Source organism: Larus michahellis, chromosome 4, assembly GCF_964199755.1.
Source record: "Larus michahellis chromosome 4, bLarMic1.1, whole genome shotgun sequence".
Taxonomy (NCBI): domain Eukaryota; kingdom Metazoa; phylum Chordata; class Aves; order Charadriiformes; family Laridae; genus Larus; species Larus michahellis.
The window spans coordinates 48,126,962-48,144,818 of record NC_133899.1 but is presented as its reverse complement, the minus strand read 5'-3'; the positions used below and the strand labels follow the sequence as shown (position 1 = coordinate 48,144,818).

At 42.7% G+C, this 17,857-nt stretch overlaps 1 protein-coding gene across 4 annotated transcripts in view; it reads right to left on the bottom strand.

Moving 5' to 3' along the window:
• AMBRA1 (autophagy and beclin 1 regulator 1) overlaps positions 1 to 17,857 on the bottom strand; it is a 134,473-nt gene that overhangs the window by 66,175 nt on the left and 50,441 nt on the right. For 2 of the 4 annotated variants that reach the window (XM_074584512.1, XM_074584510.1), the window contains 2 exons: positions 13,535 to 13,615; positions 12,873 to 12,973 (listed from right to left, as the gene is read on the bottom strand). In XM_074584512.1, the coding sequence (XP_074440613.1) occupies positions 12,873 to 12,973; positions 13,535 to 13,615 (182 nt within the window). Of the gene's footprint in view, positions 1 to 12,872; positions 12,974 to 13,534; positions 13,619 to 17,857 lie in introns of all 4 variants that reach the window. The other 2 variants (XM_074584508.1, XM_074584511.1) reach the window with 1 other exon arrangement.

Below are 17,857 nucleotides of genomic sequence, written 5' to 3'. Positions count from 1 at the left end.
CCATTCCACCATCTATTGTGAGACAACTCTAACGAAAACTGTCACCAGACCAATTTCCTCCACTACACAACTTATCTCTTCGACTATGGCACCTCAGGGAAGACAGAGAGATCTGACTGGGTTGGTCTGTCATGAACCAAAAGACAGATCCTCAAACAACTCATGTGTGTAGCACACCAGGAGACACACATCACATGGATGGGAGCATGCATGCCCACACCGTGAATGCTAATACGAACAATTGTTTGAAAAAAGACAAAGTGTTTCTCCAGCTTAACTGAAACCCACGCCTGCAATCCCAGCTGCCTCATCACCACCTTTGACTCATTCCTCAAACCCTCCCCTCCTCCAGCTTCCATTTCTCTCTGTGCAGAATCTCAGTTGCTTATAAGAAAATTACAGTGACTTTACTTCCTCCATCCCTTCAGCCTTCCCTTCCCCTCCTGGAGTTCCTCCCATCACATACAGAAGCACCTTCCCAAGCACTCCACTGCCTTCTATGCACTCCACCTGCCTCTATGATTTTAACCCCTTCTCCCTATTCCTTTCGTGCCAATTTCCATCCCTTGCCATTTGCCAGTACACATTTTTATGCTCTTCTCTTTCCTCTCACAATACAAATATGCATTAACACCTTGCGTCTCTAAATTCCTGAGACCCTGGGTCACATTTTGGATATCTTAGGTGAGAAGGGGAACTGCATTCACTCCCATGTTCTTCTCATCTCTAGCTCTCACACTGCATCATGTGAACTCCCGGCAGTCATTTTCTTTTTCTGACGAGTCCAGTTTGTTTCCTCTCCAGCCTACCTTCCATCTCTCAAATACTACTAAAGCTGCTCTGCTTCTAGTGACCTCCTTCCTGGTCGAAGCTCAGGACTAGTAGTCGAACTGTCATCATTATACCATACTTAGCAAAAGCGATAATATTTTTGATTCTTGGATTACTCCTCCCTTGCCTTCTGTGAATGACTTCCAAAATTACCAATCTCACCACCCCCAAAGATGCTGAAGGAGACAAATGAGCAATTATGAACATCACCACAACTTCTTCCACACTGATCTCTGTGCTTGCTGCCAGCTCTGAAGTTATCTGATGGGTCATAAGCCACACCTACGTACTCCTTCCCACCCATTGCTGCAAAAACAGGTGGGTTGAAGCAGGTTGACACAGCTGAAATTGTACAGAGTTTCAGGCAGTGCTTGAAGCAAGGGAAAGAGATGTGAATCTTTTTCCCAGATCAGCAAGAGCTGGACTTAGAAGCCAGGCTACCAGGGAATTCAGCAGGACCTGAGAGCCCACAGCAGTTAACCTTGATAGAGGCTGGCTCACAGCTCCTACTGATTTCGAACTCTCAGAAACATGATAACTCCTGAGTGCCGGGGCTGCTGGACTACAGCCCACATCAGGCTCAGCAGGAGAGTGTGTCAACCTACTGCTCAAGAAAGCAAAACACAGCTTCCTTTAGTAGCACTGACTTCCAGCTCCTGCTTAATTCAAAACCAGCTCTCTGAGCTCCTGAAGACACTGGAGACCATTCCCTCTTCTGCCCCACTCCAGAGGTGGTGCTATACTAATTTTTTAAAAACAGGAGGTGGGGAGAGGGAGACGTATATGGCGTGCACCTCCACCCTCAGTTCCTGTTTATATTTGTTAGTGTACAAAACCTCCTGCTGTCTGCATTTACTTCTGACTGAGTTCTGACGCAAGGAATTAAAAAAACGGTATGGGTTTATATAGTGCTCTCATCATGAATAGGGTCTGTGTGTGCTATTGCACAAATACTGTTTGGATCCTCTGCTTGGTTTTCTTTAAGAATTTCTCTGTCTCATGCAGGACACTTAACCACCTTCCACACATTTAACACTCCAAAAAATGTTAATAAATGCAGCTTCTATGTTTTCGGAGAAGTCCACAGCCTACACTTAATTCTCTAGGCTCTGCCCTTGCCAAGGGCATGTTCCAAAACTCCTCCAGCCTCCACACTGAGAGGGTGACTTCTCAGTCTGGCTCACATTAACCTAAACCACACCGGTAAGGTAAACCCATCTGGGGTGAACAAACCCACAGCCCAAAAGTAACTCCAAAAAGGCAGACAAGTTGTGACTAACCTTACAATACCTTCCCATACATCTTCCCCAACAATCAAGGAAAGCCAGCTGGCCAGAAGCATAAAACCAACAGAGAGAACAAGCTGAGGTAACGATACTATGTGGAGGGAAAACTATCACTGCAGAATCTAATAGCTAGAAACTACCTTCAATTTGCATACACTAACTGGTAACAGATTGATACATTAATGCTCAGTTATTAAAAAAAAAAAAAAACAAAACACACCAGCTTCAGGGTAGCAAGCAGAAGGATCCAGTGCTACAATCCCATCTATCTGGGAAAGGGAGCTAGGAATCAGTACACGGCATCCTTATCAGATTCCTTACACAACATACAACTATGTTGCCATAGCAAGAGCATCCTCCATCTTTATGCCAGGATGGCTATAAAAATGTCTGTGAAGATATTCTATATTGGGTGTAGCAAATCTGGCTCAGGGCTTGCTTTGTGGTGGTGGCGTGTTTTGGTGTCTTTCACCCCCCGGCCTACGAAACATGTAAGCAAAAACCACAACTGTTCTCTTCAAAGATGATAGCCAAATGTGGCAGGTCACTGACAATTCCTACCTCCTCCATGTGGTAGATTACAAGGGTTTCTGCCCCCCCTCTGCACTCTGGAGTATGGGTAATTATTTTATTCTTTTTCTTTCCCCTTTAAAAAGGGGGCAGCAAGGTGTGGGAAAATACTTTTATGGCTAAGTGAGCTTTACCACCCACAAAGAGACAGGTCCCCAAGGGGCCCTCACCGCCCACAAAAAGATGAGTACTTCTGCAAAATCTCACCCCTTCTGATATAATGATATGTAGAAATTCATCGCTTTAACAATGCACACAAAAGGAATCAGCCTGCACCCTTCACTTTTAAGAACATCGTCATCTCCCTCCAACACCTTTCTGAATCTCAAAGCCAGCTTTAGCTTCCCAGCCACCGATAAAAAGAAAGGCTTATTGGGACAGTCTGCATCAGCAAATACAATATACGATCTTTCTCAGATTCAGCGCTCACTTCCACCACTGGGCACTGGAACAGAATACAGCTCATGACATACTGCAAGTGGCTAGCAGGACGTCTCCTGCACTGGGACCACAGAAGACATCCCATCGAGACTCCTGTACATATATCAGGAACTGTGGGACCAGTAGTATGCTCATGAACTTCCCCTTGAGCCCAGGCAACAATTTTGCTAGTATAAACACTCCATGCACTGGAAAAAAACCCACCTGTTTAAGCAATTAGCTAACATAAGGTAAGTGGTGAACTTTATGCAGCAGGACTTTAAGAAATAAAGAAAACCCTAACACCACTACTCAGACATCTGCCATTTGTTTCCAGTCTAAATTGGTCTGACATCAGCTTCTCCATCTTTCTATGCCTTTTGTCTATTGAATGAAAGGGTGCTCTAGAATGAAAGGGTGCTCTATCAGAAATCTTTCCCCCACATAGATATATCTACACCAGACAAGTAACAATGACTACCTACTACTACTTTGATTAGCTAAGTGCATTAAGCTTATGTCATTCTATAGCTGAAGTCTTCCTCAGCTGATTCTTCCTTCAGCTACTTTGTGTCTGCACTTCAGAAGGGCTCAAGAGTTGCACATGGATTTGCTCACCATCTGGAATGCTGCTAATAAGATCATATAAAAAGATAACAACAGTTTCATAATCCCTGATATTGCCTGCCCATATAAGATCTTAGAGCTATGTCATTATGACAAGAATTCATATTCCCTTGGTTCACGTGCAATTCCCCAAAGACGTTTTCAGAGGCACTACTTTGCCTGAAACAAACCTTCACAAACTGCAAACAGGATACCCATTACTTGTCCCCCAAGGTATCTAATCTCACTCTGGGCTATTGTAATATTTACTTACCCACAATGTACCATTGCCTGGATCACCATTGTGAAAGAGGCGAGTGCAGGAAAGATCTGCTCTCCAAGTAAACAGATTGAGATTGCCACTGTCACACTCCACATTTTACTATCTACAGACAAAAGTGGATTGACCCCAGACCCCAAACACCCAGTTCTTTGAAAGGCCAATAGCAATAGGCTGGTAACATTGAACACTAGGCTCTTAAGAGTGCTTCACAGCTGGCTTGTTTGAAATACATCTTGCCTCAGAGTCATTCCATAAAACTGCTTCCTTTAACTGTCCAGAATCCTCCCTATTGTTTCAGCCTAATTCAAGGCTTTGAATACTACTCTGCTCCCATTTGAACCATCTTCCACAAATGCACATGGAAGACTACTACCAGGCTGGTAACAATAACCCTGCAATTACACCATCAACTCTTCTGGGGAACATGACGATAAAAGTGTAATTATCACTTCAAGGTTCTGTATTTGAGACCTCTAAACCCTTTAACAGTACTTTCTCATGTGGATGACAAAATCATACACATTTCTCTACCAAACTTCTCTCGTGGGGCAGCACAACCAAGGACAATGTACAGCAAACATCTCCGCAACTCCTGAAATGCAGCCAGTCACAGGCAGTGTCTGGCGCACTTGAGTAAACGCAGATCTTTCCAACTACTGCTAATCTCAGTGCAGTCGCACTTCCAGATACTAGCCAAAAATCCCCTGACACCTCAGACCTCATTAAGCATATCCTGTAAAACAAAGTGGTCTGCACTCACTCTGACCAGAAAAGTTACACTCATTCTAATCTCACTTGCAAATAAAGTTGTAAATTATGTTCATAACATACAGCAGCTAATCCACGCCAACTCTATGGACACTTAAACTACACAAGTAGAGGACTGAGGGGTTTTCAGCTTTCAGTTCAGCTTACCAAAACAAACTGAAAATGAGAAACTCTTGGTACAGCCATCAGGAGGTTTTACAATAGGCTTAGCAGACAATGCCACTACATGCAACCAGATGCAGCTGTACCTACTGCTGAAATGTGGTGTTTAACACACCTTTAGCTAAAACAAACTATTCTCACCTATGTTGAACCCAAACATTGTGTAACTGCTTCTGTGCACTCATATAATTCAGAGAATCACTGAAGACTGAGGATGGAAAGGATCTCTGGAGCCGCTCTAGTCCAATCCCCTACTCAAAGCAGGGTTAATTACAGCAGGCTACAGGGGACTATCTCCAGGCAAACTTGAGTATCTCCAAAGATGGAGACCCCACAACCCTCCTGGGCAACCTGTTCCAGCATTTGACCACTCTCACACAAAAAAAAAAGTTTTCTTAAATTCAAATGGAATTTCAATTTGTGTCCGTTGCCTTTTGTCCTTTCACTGGGCACCACTAAGAAGAGCCTAGCTCTCTTGTCTTCATTCCCTCGGTTATTTATACACATTGAGAAGATCCACTCCCGAGCCCTCTCTTCTCCAGGCTGAACAGTCCCAGCTCTCTCAGCCTCTCCCCTCAAGTCAGTCTCCAATCCCTTACTCATCTTTGTGGCCCTTTGCTGCGCTCATTCTAGTATGTCCATGCCTTTCTTGCACTGAGGGCCCAGAATTGGACAAAGCACTCCAAATGTGGCATTACCAGGGCTGAAAAGAAGGATCACTTCCCTCAATCTGCTGGCAATGCCCTTCCTAATTCAACCCTGTACACTGTTGGCCTTCTTTACTGCAAGGCCACATTTGGTGGCTCATGTTCAACTTATTGCCCACCAGGACCCCCCAGGTCTTTTTCTGCAAAGTCACTTTCTTGCAAAGTTGCAAAGCCAGTAGGTCCACAGCCTGTACTGGTGGATGGGGTCATTCCTCTACAGGTGCAGGACTTGGCATTTCTCTTCACTGAATTTAGTAAGATCTGTTGGCCCATTTCCCTGCCTATGAAAGTTCCTCTGACTAGAGGCACAGCTTTCTGGTTCATCACCTATTCCTCCCAGTTTTGCTGAGGGTGCACTCCAACCCATCATCTGGGTGATGAATGAAGATGTTAAACAGTATGCATTGTCCCCAAGCAGATCCCTGAACAGGCCAAAGTCTGTTTTCCTAAAGAGCTTTTCCCACAATGCTGTCCTGTAGATACGTCCTTATTTATCTGCATATGCCCAAAGTGGGCCTCTTTTGCCCATTTTGAGGCATGAAACCAAAAGAGCGAGGCATGACGAAAGATCCAGAAAACATCCCGTTACAAGACATGAGGCTAATTCACTTACAAATAAAACTTGATTACAGTACTCATGCATTTGCTTAGCTAATGTGTTAGCTTGTGAGGCATAAGAAACAATATTTTAAATGCATCCGGGAACTGCAAAACAGTTGCCACAAGCCCTGCTGCAGCAACAAAACTGCTGCATTATCTTCCCACATACAGGAAATCAAGATGTTACGTTTCTTATAAAACCAAAACTACCTGCTGAGTCCTGTAGCCGTGTTTTGAGTATGAAATGTGAAAGAGACACACCACCAAGCAGCAACAAGGAGCATACCTACAGTGAGCCTCCTTGTATCACATCTAGCACAGCTTCTGATCAAGTACCAGAGCTTGTTGCCTACTACACTACTTACAGGTTGAGACAGGTCCACAGTCTGTCACATCAATGCACAACACACAGCAAGAAGAGGCACAGAATAGGAAGGAGAAGAAATTAATAAACAGGTCACAGCACTGTGCAACAATAGGAAGCATAAATGTTGAGGAGGATAACATAGGAGGAAGTCACATGAGTGTTTATTGAGTCTCTGAGACTGATGTGGTCTGAGAAAGAGCTCCTGCAAGCAGGCACATTCACTCACACTGTAAAATCAAGTTCCATACCCCCAGCCAGCAGAATTATTTTCGCAACAATGCTGCACACCAAATGATGGTAGCAGTACCATCATTTCACAGGTGGAAACAAGAAAAAAAAAAATCCCTATCGCACAAGGCTTATTTATCTTGAGCAGCGAGTTACGATGCACTGTCTGACTGGTCTCAAAATATCCATTAATACTTGCAGTCCAGAATAAGTTTAAAAAAAAAAATCTCAAAAAAACTAGAAGAAAAAGCTGCAGAAACAGAGAAAGGGTACAGCCTCTCCCAAGAAAACTTGACTACCTGCTGTAGACAGTGGTAGGGCTTGCGTACTGAGGGTTGGGGGGCGTAAGTTAAGAGCAACTCCACCTTTTCAGTGTTTTCCCATTAACTTTTTCTGGCCTTATGGAGCTCTCAAGTCATCTTAGTCATACTCTGTAGAGCTGTGCATCACCGCAAGCACATTTGAAGGATGGGGGCATCTCAGAACAGAATTCACAGCTCACTGACACTGTATGTAACAGACTAGGATTAGGTCAAGAAGACTTGAGCCATGGGAGACAAGCACACCTGCAATGCCAGAGGAACTGAAGAATCTGCCTGCAGTATGGTTTCCAAGGCAACCAAAGCAGCCTCTTATCATGATCACTTTCATCATTAGAGCAGAAGCGAAAGGTTACGGGGCTAATTCTAGTTGCAGCAGCAACCGACACTGTATCCAATTATATGTATCACAGGCTCATCAACATCCATTTTAACTGGGTTTAGGTTAGAGCCATTCACTTGTATTTGAAATTAGCCCTTAACACTGCTAGAGTGGATCAACAGATTGGGAACATGCACCAGGAGGCACCTTAGCTAGTGGGTCTGGTTCGAAAATTTGACTGGGGAGAGGCCATCGCCCTAATTCCTCTTATAAGAACTATCACATGCTCAAATAAATCTTCCTGTCACGAAGGAGGACAACATTTATCCAGCATCTTAGCTAATTTTCATCCTGATGAAACTTCAAATGCTCTAAGAATTGCGTGTTAGCAGCTTCTGGCTGAAGTACAGAAATTCACTTGAAGGCACATGAGGTAGAATTCTCCTAGGGAGCCAAGCTTTGAAGAATGTGATAGCTTATGTGATTTTGGGTAAACAGCAGCTGTCCATTACACTTTGAAGTCCTACATCCCAACTAAAGGCAGGCTATCAACCAATTCTTAGCTTCACCTGTAGCCTCAGCCCCACCCCAGTGTAACAAGCCACAGACAGCCAGCTTTGGCAGCCTCAGCAGAGACAGCCAAAGCTGCACTATTATTACTTTTCTAGCAGGTCATAGACATGGGCTATGGAAAAATCTGTAATATCAAGATCATTCTTTGAATACATGTAAGTGTTCGGTCTCTGGTCTGAATCTATTACCCTGAAACAGCAGTGAAATTACTCAAAAACTGTAACTGTAGAGTGTTGTATCGCTCAAGTCCTTAAGCCATGCTCATTCGGGATCTCCCCATGAGGTGGAGGACTCAGAGCAACTGTGCTGGATTGCATTTAAAGAGATGAAGTCTGGTGGCAAAGCCAGAATAGACAAACATGATCTGTGTTCGTGCAAGGAAAAATATTTTGTTTGTTGAGATACACATAACTGAATAGATGCCTATTAAAACAAAGTGAGGTGAGCCACAAGCATTTCACAAAGCTAGGTGACTCTATCAAACTCAAACTTTCATCTGCAGGTCTCCTGCAGTCAGCAAACTGGCATCTGTGTCAATTTTTAAAGCCTCCTGAAAAGCTCCTTGGCAAATGCTGATTTTTGTCTTCCTCCAAGCTTCCATTGAACTGAGACTAAAGCCTTCTTTGTTCCACTATACCATTAGCATGTCTCTGTCATCCTGAAGCAGTCCATTACCAGAAAGCCTAAAGGAAAAGTTCACATAGGCAAACAAGAGGTCATAAGCACTTCAGTGGCAATGAAGTGGATCTTATTTTAAAAAGTTTTTAGTGATTTTTAAAAAAATATATTAAAATGTACATCTCTCTAATATCAGATGCCAAAAATATCTATGACTTGGCCCTCAAATTAATGTCATGCTCGCAATGTGAATTAGGACAAAGAGAAATTTATTTAAAAAACAAAAAAAACCAAACCAACAAACCAACACCACAACCAACAAACAAACCAAAAGAAAAAAAAAACCAAACAAAACAATGGGCAGAAATATTCATCTTAAGGAAAAAACAAAAAAAAGCAGGAAGAGGTGGTAAACACAATACTGAGCCATGTGTTTCTTGGATCCAGGACCAGGCATGTTAACATTGCTGAACTTTGCAGTAGTACTAGCTCCCATTACAAAAGATGTAACCCCATCCCACAGAACGGCTCTTTGGGATCTCCTGGGAAGCACAGGGGAAGGAAGAAAAAAAAAAAAGAAAAACACACACACACAAAAAACACCCAAGAAAAAGCCCCACTCTGTTGGCCTGCAAATATCAGCGAACCCAAGAAACTAGAAGACTCAAATGGCCCCAAGATGTGGTATTGCACTTGCATTGCCATATGCAATTGGCCAGTCCTATCGAATGAGAAGCCGAAATGTGTTCACTGCTTTCATCATCACTTTAGCAAACAACCACTTTAACTGGCTTTCACTGTATGGATGTTTCCTTGGAGACCACAACCTCATCACTTACAGCAGTTCACCAAGGAGAGGAGAGTCCAGAGGGCAGCTTACAGCCCACACTACCATGAGCTTTAGAAGAGCTGCCAAATGAACTCTCAGTTTTTTTCATTAGTCTTGAAATAAAAGGGGAATGTAGAAGACTGAAAAATATGCTAGTGTTATACCAGTATTTTAAAAGGTTGAAATAGGATAAGATGTGTCAGTCTTGTCAGCATGACATTGATTCCAGACAAAATAATGAAAAAGCTGATATAAGACTCAGTTAATAAAGGATTAAAGGAGGACAGTGTAATTACTGCCAATCAACATAGACTTTACAGGAAAATATAACTTGTCAAACTACCAACACTTTTTGGTGTGATTACAAGTTTGAACGCTAAAGGTAGCAATGTTGATGCAATATATTTTCACATGGTGTTTTACTTGGTGCCAGAAAGCACAGTGATGCAGCATATTGTATCAGCTAACAGATAGGTCTAAACTGCACCAGTAGATAAGGAGTCAGGCAGGAAGGTGCTACTGGGATTCGTCATTGTTCCAGGGCTACATGCAAATTAGGCTGCTGGCATGAGATATCTCTGTCTGTCATGTTGACTAGTATCGCTTCGTTCTCCCCCTGAACTCCCACCTACTCTACCCATCTGTTGCCACCTTTCCTATACTTCCCCTGGAAGTGCCTTGAGGCAGGGATGGCCACCAGTCCCTGTCTAGTACAAAGGACTCTCTAATCCTGACCTAAGCCCTGCCTGCCACATCAGAGTCATTCTGCCAAACCTACTGTGCTGCTGCACTAGCCCGTCTGCTTAGATAACCTCCAATTTTTAGTGGTTCATTAAATCAGGCGGCTCTAAGAATTTATTCACAAGGCAGTCTTTCCTACCATGGAGCTATTGTCTGTAACAATTGCATGAGAACAATACTTGAACAATGGAAAGCTGTTCACATAGAACAGACAGCTGAAAGTAAACGTGGACAGAACCTGACAGCAAGAGCTTTGACATTAAGAAATTTAGTCAGTACACCACCAAGTAATTCCTACACCATAAGACCTCCGTCTGTTGCTTTTATTTCCTCTCTGCATATGACAGTAAGTGGGGAGGGGACAGAAGTGTAATTGGGTATATTTCCCTAAACAACAGCTCTCACTCATACTTGACTACAGAAGTCTACCATCAATTTTTAGAAAGCTGTCAGGTTAGGAATACGGGGTGGGGGGGGGCTTTTGGCATCTTTTCTCAAATGCTGTAGAGGTTACATAAGAAATACATTTAGCATTTATACACTTAAACATAATTCAGAAATGACAGTCTAGATACATGGTAGGATGAAGCAATTTAAGGCACTCAAGCTTAGATTAGCCTGTGTTAATGGGAAGACAGATGATTGATTTTTCCCTCAGCCAAGGCTGGCAACCTCACCCATAATTACCAGGCCAGGGTTAAAGCACTTTTGAGCTTCAGTAGAGGTTTTTCATTATGATAGTAAAGAAAAAACTAGAACAAGCTTTGGCATAGGCTAACTAAAAAGGAAAACGTACTATCAGCACTGCAAATTCCAGTGGCTCTGACATACTGAAAATCAGAATGCTGCTGACCAACGTAACACAAGAAATTCTCCAACTATTCCACAGTTGCAACCTCATTTCCTAGTTCTCATCTTTCATGCCTCCACTTAATATTTACAACTTCAACTCTCCTCATTTCTGTAACACATTAACGTGTTTTTGAGCACAAATGTAAAAAACATTTTGAAAGCTGAAAGTGTAAACACATACTAAAGTAAACAGAATATTAAAATAACATATCACAAGCAGCTGCTGCATTAGGAGAATTAATTTTACATTTAAGTCAATAAATGTAAGGTTCCATGACACTGTAAGAGCTAACAGACCTTGTCTTAAGTAGGCTCAGCACAGTGCCATACAGAAAAGATTGATGATCTTTGTTGAGTCCCATGATTACAACCTCTGCTGCCTTTTGTTAATCTCAGCACACACACACACACAACGAACAGCAAGTACGTGTATTTTGGGGCTTAAATTTCCTAAAACGTGCAAGAAGAAAAAGCCAGGCTGTTTCCTAGCCATTAAGGAAGAGGCGAACTGCAAGGAGGGCTGTAAGAGGGTCGAAGACAGGTGTCTCCAGCAAAGTGGGGCTGCACAAGAGTTCTGCAGTGTTGCCTGGCAGCAAGTCATTATCTGCCAGTGAGCTGTTTCCACGTGCCAACAACCAAAGCCCACACAGGCAGCAAACACAGGAAAGTACATGCGTCAGCTAAAGCTACAGGCTAGCTCCACTCTTTCCTAAGGAAAAAAAGCAGTGGTGCTCTGGAGGCTAGACTTTGGCTGAGCTCTTGCTATTACTGCACCAGGAAGGTCTATGAACCATACACTCAAAACAAAATGTCCAGAGAAACACGAGTCCGGGAGATGCCAGAAATCTGTTATCAAAGACAAGACCACTGCCATACTATATCAGCCGTGCAAGAACAACAGTTCCACCCCCGAATGGTTGGGAAAACTCCAGTGAAGACTCTTAAGAACACGTTAGATAAATCCTGCCCGAATTAGTTTAGGTATAGTTGATCACGCCTTAAGATAAGGAAAAGGGTCACGCAGCCTCTTGAGAAACCTTTCAGTACTCCCCTTAGTGGTGGTCCTGTGATTACCTACAGGGAGGGAGAGAACCACATCCCAACCTACCTGTCCATACATTGTCCCTCATTCTCCCCCAAGATCCAAGGTGAATCCCCTTGCACTGGGGTTAATTACAGAGCAATTCAGACCCAGCCAAAAAAGACCCACCCTCAAGATGTGTCATCTATAACCATCTCATTCATGAACTGCCAGCGTGCCATATCCTCCTCTCCCCCCTACCTCCCTTCCCACCTCCGCCTGCCCTTTAAGGCTCCCAAATGCCTGTGTGCTGTATGTGGTGGCAGCCGGGTTTTTTTAATATGCACTTATTAAGATCCTAATTGAATCCCGCATTGCCTTGTGTGCATCTTGCCAGCCGGAACACGAACAGGGCACCCTATAATTCAATTAGAAGGACCTGCAGCAAGCTGATCATTAGTCTGTCAGGTTGTTCAGAAAAGGACATCTAGGCATAGGGGAGGAAGTTAAACAAAGGGAGAATTGTTAACAGCACCCCTCCCCAACTCATGCAGAGACTCCCATGTACATACTTGACGTGTGAAATCTGCAATGGCCAAGCACTTGAACGACAGCTCACCGCATCACTCCAACAGTTCTTTCTCTTGTTTCAGGTGACTTAACTAGAACCTCAGAAGTTGGAACGAGACTTTTCCTCACCAATCCTCCTCTACTCAGGTTCACAAGAAAAATCCTACATGACTATTGCAAACAAGGAAGTCTCATTACCTGCCAAAACCCTGTTGACAGAGGAATGGGTGGCCAAACCAGGCTGTCCCCGTTCATGGAAAATCCCAGCATAAGGCAAGTACTCTGGCAGCAAGAAGCGTCTGCAAAACAAAAAGAGTAAACTTACGTGGAGAAAGACATCCCAGTATACTACAGCCCTGGATGGCAACTGCAATTACTTTGAGGAAACATGACTATATTCCAGCAGACTACAGCAGAGGGAAGGCCGGACTCCTCTGCTTAGCCAAGCACTCCACTGCCTCAAACAAAAAGCAAGTTACAGATTAGATCCTCCTCTGATCAATGTGGCTGTGAAGATCAGCATTAAGTAAACCTTTTACCTCCTACAATAGCTTTCTCATCTCAAACCAGCACATTGTGCTGAGAATCCCTGATCAGACTCTTTTCTCCTCCTATTCTGCCTTCACTCCATAGCTACAACCTGCAGGTAAGAAGCACGAGGACCATGCACTGTCCTTCAAATGTCACAGGACGAGATGATCACACTAACATGCCATCTCAGGGATGCCAGGAATTGCAAACCAAGAAAACAGCAGCCCTGTGCAAGAAAAGGAATCCATCTGAAAGCACCAGAGAGGTGTACTGCACCTGGTACCTCCAGGACTTCCACACCCATTTACTCTTACATGTACAAGCCTTACCTTGGGACAAAGCGCCCCAGCGATGGTGCAGACATGCGGGCATTCCGGGGTGCTCGGTGCCTGGATCGGTCTCCATTGTCCCTTCAGCAAAAGAAAAAAAATAATTGTACATTAAAAATACTATGTAATAAAGTATTCTCCAAGAAAAGAAAAACCCAACGACGTTACCTAGTCATCCTGAGTATGCCACTGAAATTTAATGGTTCTCTTGCATAAATCACATGCTTCTCGTGTTCCAAATTCATGCAACTTACTATACCAAAGACTCCTGACAGTTTTAAATATGGGTAGCCTAATGTCCACTTTCTTCTTGGTTTGACAGTGTCTCTGTGGTTTTGTTGATACTTTTGAGAGTCAGCATCTGAGCAAATGAATGAGAAACCCTATAATTTGTACTGGGAGAGCAAAAGCAAACACACCACAGTCCTTAGTCAAAGAGATTGGTTAAGTTTCATTTTTTCGTTCACAGAATTGCAGGCAAAAGAACATAATTTGCAGACTACTTTATTGCACTCCTTTCCTCAAGGTCCAATTTAAGTGCCATCACAGCTTAAGATAATCTCCCCTTTCACAAGCTTTTCTAGTGAAGCCAGAAATGTTAGGTGGTATCAGAGAAAACTGTACCTCCCCAAAAACCTCTCATTCTGTTTCACAATAAATGTATGGGCCTTCAGGAAGGAGGGTAAAGGGTCTAGTATCTATTGTCCTACAGTAGATACAGGAAAGTCTTCTTCCCCAGAGTGCAGTGCAATGCTGAACAGGTTACCCAGACAGGCTGCAGAGCTGCGATCCTTAGAATACTCAAGATAGAAGACAGACAAAGCCATGGCTGACCCAGTCTGATTTTGGCAATAACAACTGTACAACACGCAGGAGGCCAAACTGGAGCACCTCCAGAGTCCCCAGCAAATAAAATTCCTGATATTGCATTCATAGGTCACAACAGGACCTGTAATTATACGGCACTAAAACTGCAAGGAAAATAATGAGATTCCATCAGTGACTCTGGAGTTCTGAAACAGACCTCCACAGTGCTTTATTCTCCATTCAGGAATTTACTCTCTGCATGACCCTGCGCAAGCAGCAAGTCTGTTCTCCCCAGATTCCAGATCCCCATCTCTAATTGCAGCCCTATGTCTCCTTCCCAGGCAGTTGTGGGGAGAATATGACTTGCAGAGCCTTGGAACAACTAGGAAAGTAAATATTCCTTATGCAACACACTAGAAGCACATTCCTAACCCACTCCAGCAAGCTGTGCATTTTATAAATTATTTTTTTTGTTTTGCTTTTTTAAAGTCAGTGAGCAAGAAACGTGGGCTGAGAAGAAAGTCCATTACGTGGCTGTTTCCCACACACTTGAGGAACCAGGAACACAAGAGCAGAGGTTGTTCTGCAAAGCTCGTTAGCATTTCAAGCTATTTTACCAAAACCAAATCTAAATCAAAGCTCAAAACTTCCATTTCTCCTCCCACTGCAGACGCAGCGTTTGCAGTTCACAGCTAAAGCCGCACCTCGCCCTGAGGTTTCTGTGTAACCAGCAGGGTTCCCAAAATCAGCAAAGTAAAAAGCTGCTGCTGTTCTTTTACCAGAGGCCTCCAGCCCATTAAGACGCAGATCAAAAACAGAAGGAATCCTGCAAACTCGAGTGCTGACATACTAACTTTTTCTGCTAAAGAGAAAAGGTCAAAGGAGATAAAAAAGTGTCACGTTCCAGATCTTGCCACACACAGTAAGAGCTAGTGAAAGTCAGACAAGAAATACACTTTTTAGAAGTCTGTGTAGCAGTGTTTGAAATAATGCTGATATGCAGCCCTAGGAGAAAAGCAGCAAAACAGTTTTCAGGGTTTGCATTCGCTTCGGACATTTACTAGAATCAGAAGATGCTTTTGAAAAGGACAAATATCAGCAAAAGGAACAACAGCAGGGCTATACCCTGCAAAACTCTCCAATTGAAGAGAATGGCTGCAGTAAGTTTCAAAAGGCATGAAGAATTGGCTCCAGCAGACAAAAGACAAAGGTGCCAAGCCTCCCACAGCCCAAATCAAGAGACCTAAAGCAACTAATCGTTCAAGTTTTTTTTAAATGCCACTAGTCAATGCTCTTAGCATTCATGAAAACACTTTAGGACACAAATTTTCTAATCAATGAGACTTTCTGATGCGAGAAGTGTATCCTGTACTGTCCCATTCACTGTGCATATAACCCTCCTCCAATAACAAAAAGCCTAAAAGGGAAAAGATATAGACTAGACTTTTCTTCAGTTTTCACCATGACAGACACAGCATCTACTGATTCAAGAGGCAGCAATCTATTTTTAACATCCCCTTTAAAAAAAATAATTAAAAAAGCACCACACCCAAACTGCCACTGCCCTATAACTCAAACAGCAGAATTGGGAATGAGAAATAGTGACTATCCTCTGAGAATACTGGAATTCCTATTTACTGTAATGGAAGTGTAAGATACACTCCCCTTTGCTAAAGAGGAATATTACTAAACATTACTCTGAATCACTAATTTACAGAGTGTTTTATATCTAAACTCCCATGCTCAACTCCATGCAAGAGGGTTTTTAAGCATCTACTGCTGAAAAGCTAGAACAGCTGACATTACCCTGGTGCCAGCTGAAGATTATTTCTGCACCTTCTAAAAAGGAAAATAAAAAAAACCCACCCTACAGATCAGTGAAGATGGGTGGCACTTTGTGTTATTTCTGTACCACATACAGCCTGCTGACAGAGGGAGGAGAGCAGATGTTAGCACGACTGCAGTGCCAGCATGAAGCACTCCAGCAAGAAATGAGAAGTTTCCAAAGTTCTCTAAAGTACTGGTGAAGATCTAACACTCTTATTTTCTATTTAGTGAAAACTAGCCACAGACTTGTTAGGGAGTGATTTGCAGTGAACAGTTTAATTAACATAACCTCGAAAAGCAAATCCCCCAGAGTGTGTGCATCTACATTAAAAAAGAAAAAGCCTCTTCTGTAAAGCAACCCAATAACCTTGCAAAAGTAAATGACACAAAGTGTGCCACGGCAAGTTCTGTAACAGGGCTGAAAAGGTGTCCTACTACGCCCTTTGTCTCAAGTGCATCAGCAAATACGAACAGCACAGGGAAACTTCTGCAGTGAAAAAACAATAACAAAGGAACTCAGCAACCCATTGAGCAAGATGCAGGGAAAGAATCAGAAGTAATCAGCAGGTAAGGTAACAGACTAAATTGTCTCCAGAGGAAAACTGCAAGAACCAACAACTGGTCAAAACAACTTTAAAGGTCTGGCTCAAAATTCAGGTTAATCATAGTTTGTTCAGATACCAGTGTGGGACAAATCAAAACACGATATGGAGAATAAGAGTTGGTAGGGGAAAAATAGCATTAACACCAACACAGAATGCAGCAAGAAAAGGCGGCAATTCCCAACCATTCAGGAGATTTATGGACCTTTAATAAGGCATAAGAAGAATGAAAGTTTACCCTAAACTGGATAAGATGGTCAAATTTGTTTGGATTTTTCTGCTATTGTTTTGTTTGCTTGTTAGGAGAAAAGTTGACCAATGTAAATACAACACTGGCTCTGAAAACAGACATGGAGATGCAAAACTTTGCATCCTAAAGTTTGGAGGAAAAGGCATTTTTTTCAATTGGTAACTTGGCTACCACATTAATAACTGAGTGGATACAGAAGACAGTCAAGACTGTCAGAAAAGGAAAAAAAGCTACGTTCTGCTTTTCTATTCTGGCAAGAACTCTCTTTAATATTTAGAGATTGTTGTATCAGGAAGTGAAATTAAACACACAGCATGGGATTTCTACTGCAATCTGTTCGTCTAACTGTTCCCACTGTAGTCAATATTAAAACTCCCACTGACTACACTGCCAATAGAATTAGGTCAACAATGACCATTTTGAAAAGCCATTTAATTATCAGCGCCAGCACCAGTAAGCCACGCAAGTTCATAAGAATCAAATTATATCAAACCACGCCAATTGTTCCATATTTTCAGCATGTTCTAGTGTTTCATGCAATCCAATTTAAAATCCTAGATCAATTTCTATCGCAGAGGTTAGACACTTATATGCAATAGAAATGCTAAATAATCGGTTAAGTGTCATCTTATAATATGCTTAAGGGTTGGCACTGGATTCAGTTGCACCATCTTGCTGTAACAGAAAAAAATACATTTTCTCAGTACTTCAAACATTAAGTATTTCCACTTACTTGCTTTCAGCTTTTTTAAGACTGTAGGAGGTTACTTCAGAGGAAATAGCACAGAGAGCAGGAGTATCACAAAGATCATATCAGGAGCTCAGAGGAGGTTAGCA